This window comes from Cyberlindnera jadinii (genome assembly GCF_001661405.1).
Source record: "Cyberlindnera jadinii NRRL Y-1542 unplaced genomic scaffold CYBJAscaffold_21, whole genome shotgun sequence".
In the NCBI taxonomy this organism is placed as follows: Eukaryota; Fungi; Ascomycota; class Saccharomycetes; order Phaffomycetales; family Wickerhamomycetaceae; genus Williopsis; species Williopsis jadinii.
The window spans coordinates 67,173-69,142 of NW_017963672.1; the positions used below are offsets into that span (position 1 = coordinate 67,173).

A 1,970-nucleotide genomic window follows, 5' to 3' on the forward strand; every position below is an offset into this window, starting at 1 on the left:
CAAGTTTTTCTTCTAGAAACCAAATTACGAGGAATTGATGAAAGGCTGGGACGTAGAAGTGGCTGTTGTCGTGAGGTGATCGAGGAATTCATTGGAGCACTCGAATTTCGCAATTCACTTTGGAGGTAAGGGATGGGTCCTCCGACGACTGTTGGTTCAGAGTTGTAGAAGGTGATGGGCCAGGCCTTCCTCTGACCTGTCCCATCCGCAGGTGTTAATACTGCTTTCGTTCATTGTGGTTCACGGGGATCTTCCTCTGCTAGATTATTTAATTCCCTTCACATTGCCTTCATACAGAAACCGTCTCTACCCATCTGTTTGTAATCTCACAGTCTCATGTCATCTTCGTCCACCGCCTTCCCACACGACTCTGTCGACCGCGGCCTCAGCATCAGGCCGCATGGAGACGATGATGTTCGGAATTCCCAATACCGCTTGGGAGATGCAAAAATCATCTCTACGCTATCGGAATGTGCTGGATGGTATACACATGTTACCACCCAGGAGGCGTTAACCTTAAATGGCATCTTAGGGTCCTAACGAGAATGGTACCCTGTGACCAGAAAAATAAGGACACTTCTTAAGATGGAACATGAACGTTCGAACTCACCAAGGTCTCAGCCATTGGCAGTGTTCCCACTGCTTAAACGTCTCATGAAATCTAGCAAGAGAAAAAGCTGTAGTGGTGGTGGAATTCTCGGAGGGAGGACCTGGGTGGTTGTGTGTGGCCGTGCGTGCCTGTACACCCACAAATACTCTCGCACCAAGGAGCCCAAGAGGCTGCCGGCCATCCCCCCCTAGAAGAGTTTTTTTCCTTTCGCGGCGTGGGAGGCCAGGCAGAAAAACCCATCCAACTCTAATTTTACGCGTCTCATTTAGGGGGGGGTAGGCTCGATGGTTCAATATGGATCCGATACAAAGGTTTGATTGAGAGACACATCCCCCTCTCCCACCACAGTTGTACAAATATCAGTGTCTGTGGAATCGGCAGCGTACCTCTGCACATCTGTTGTCGTTGTAGGTATGTCCTGATTTGGTGGAACCTTGTACAGATTTATTGTCGTGCCCATATCTAGGACGTGAGCAATGTAGCCATTGGGACTGTGGACGTGGGCCCCACTGCTGTGAACAATGCGTCGCCCAGCATAATAATCTTCTCATGCCTACACGCAGATGGGAAGAAGCACTGTAAGCTGAGACATGGAAATTTCAATCCAGTGACAGCGGGAGTGGGAGAGGGAAAGGGGGAACCAATTGGATTCGGGATACCATACTGCTGGTGATGTGCAAGCCCCGAAACTGGGTAACCACTAATTGAGTTCATGTAGATAGGGGAGTTATCTCTTGCAACTTTCCAAGGACGAAATCTTAGGGCCAAAAACCAAAGGTTATTCTTATCCATTTCGGGCATTACACTTTTACCCTTCTAACCTTGTAAACGTGTCTAGGCATAATGGCGCCTTCCTTTAAGGGCATACCAGCGTAGTACAACAGAGGTCCAAGAGCATCGAGGATCTGTCTCTGGATATGAAACAGAAATGTCTTACGCTAATCATAGAGCGCTTGAAACCAGAAAAAGCAACATAGCACGCGGTGCTGCTTAGCACCTCCCAACCTCATGAACAAGGGCCATTGATCACAACTCACTAGCAGCAATAGGTCCGCTGAAATCATTGGATCCACATACATACCAAAAACAAAGTTCACATAGCAACAAAGAGCATCATTAGACAGAACCCCCTATTATGCTCATTACATCTCGAGCTAACTTCGGACAGGTTTTGGACTCTGTATCACGTTCAGCTTGGTCTAAAGTCCAATGTAAAACCATAGACACCCATACATAATGGACAAAACCGTAAGCCCACCAAACGGGCCACACAGTTAATTTTAGACAAATCTCACGCTAGTTTACATGCACTGTTGCGCACACCAGGGAATGTCCACGCACAAAATACAAACAAAAGGGA

The 1,970-nt window shown here is 47.6% G+C and overlaps 1 protein-coding gene across 1 annotated transcript in view; it reads right to left on the minus strand.

Moving 5' to 3' along the window:
- The window catches only part of SIP5 (Sip5p), a gene marked incomplete at both ends in the record, with an annotated part of 4,293 nt that extends 4,088 nt beyond the window's left edge, over positions 1-205 (minus strand). Inside the window, one exon of the mRNA XM_020216948.1 lies at positions 119-205. Within this exon, the coding sequence (XP_020068095.1) occupies positions 119-205 (87 nt within the window). The remainder of the gene's footprint in view (positions 1-118) is intronic.
- Between the last annotated feature and the right edge of the window lie 1,765 nt (positions 206-1,970).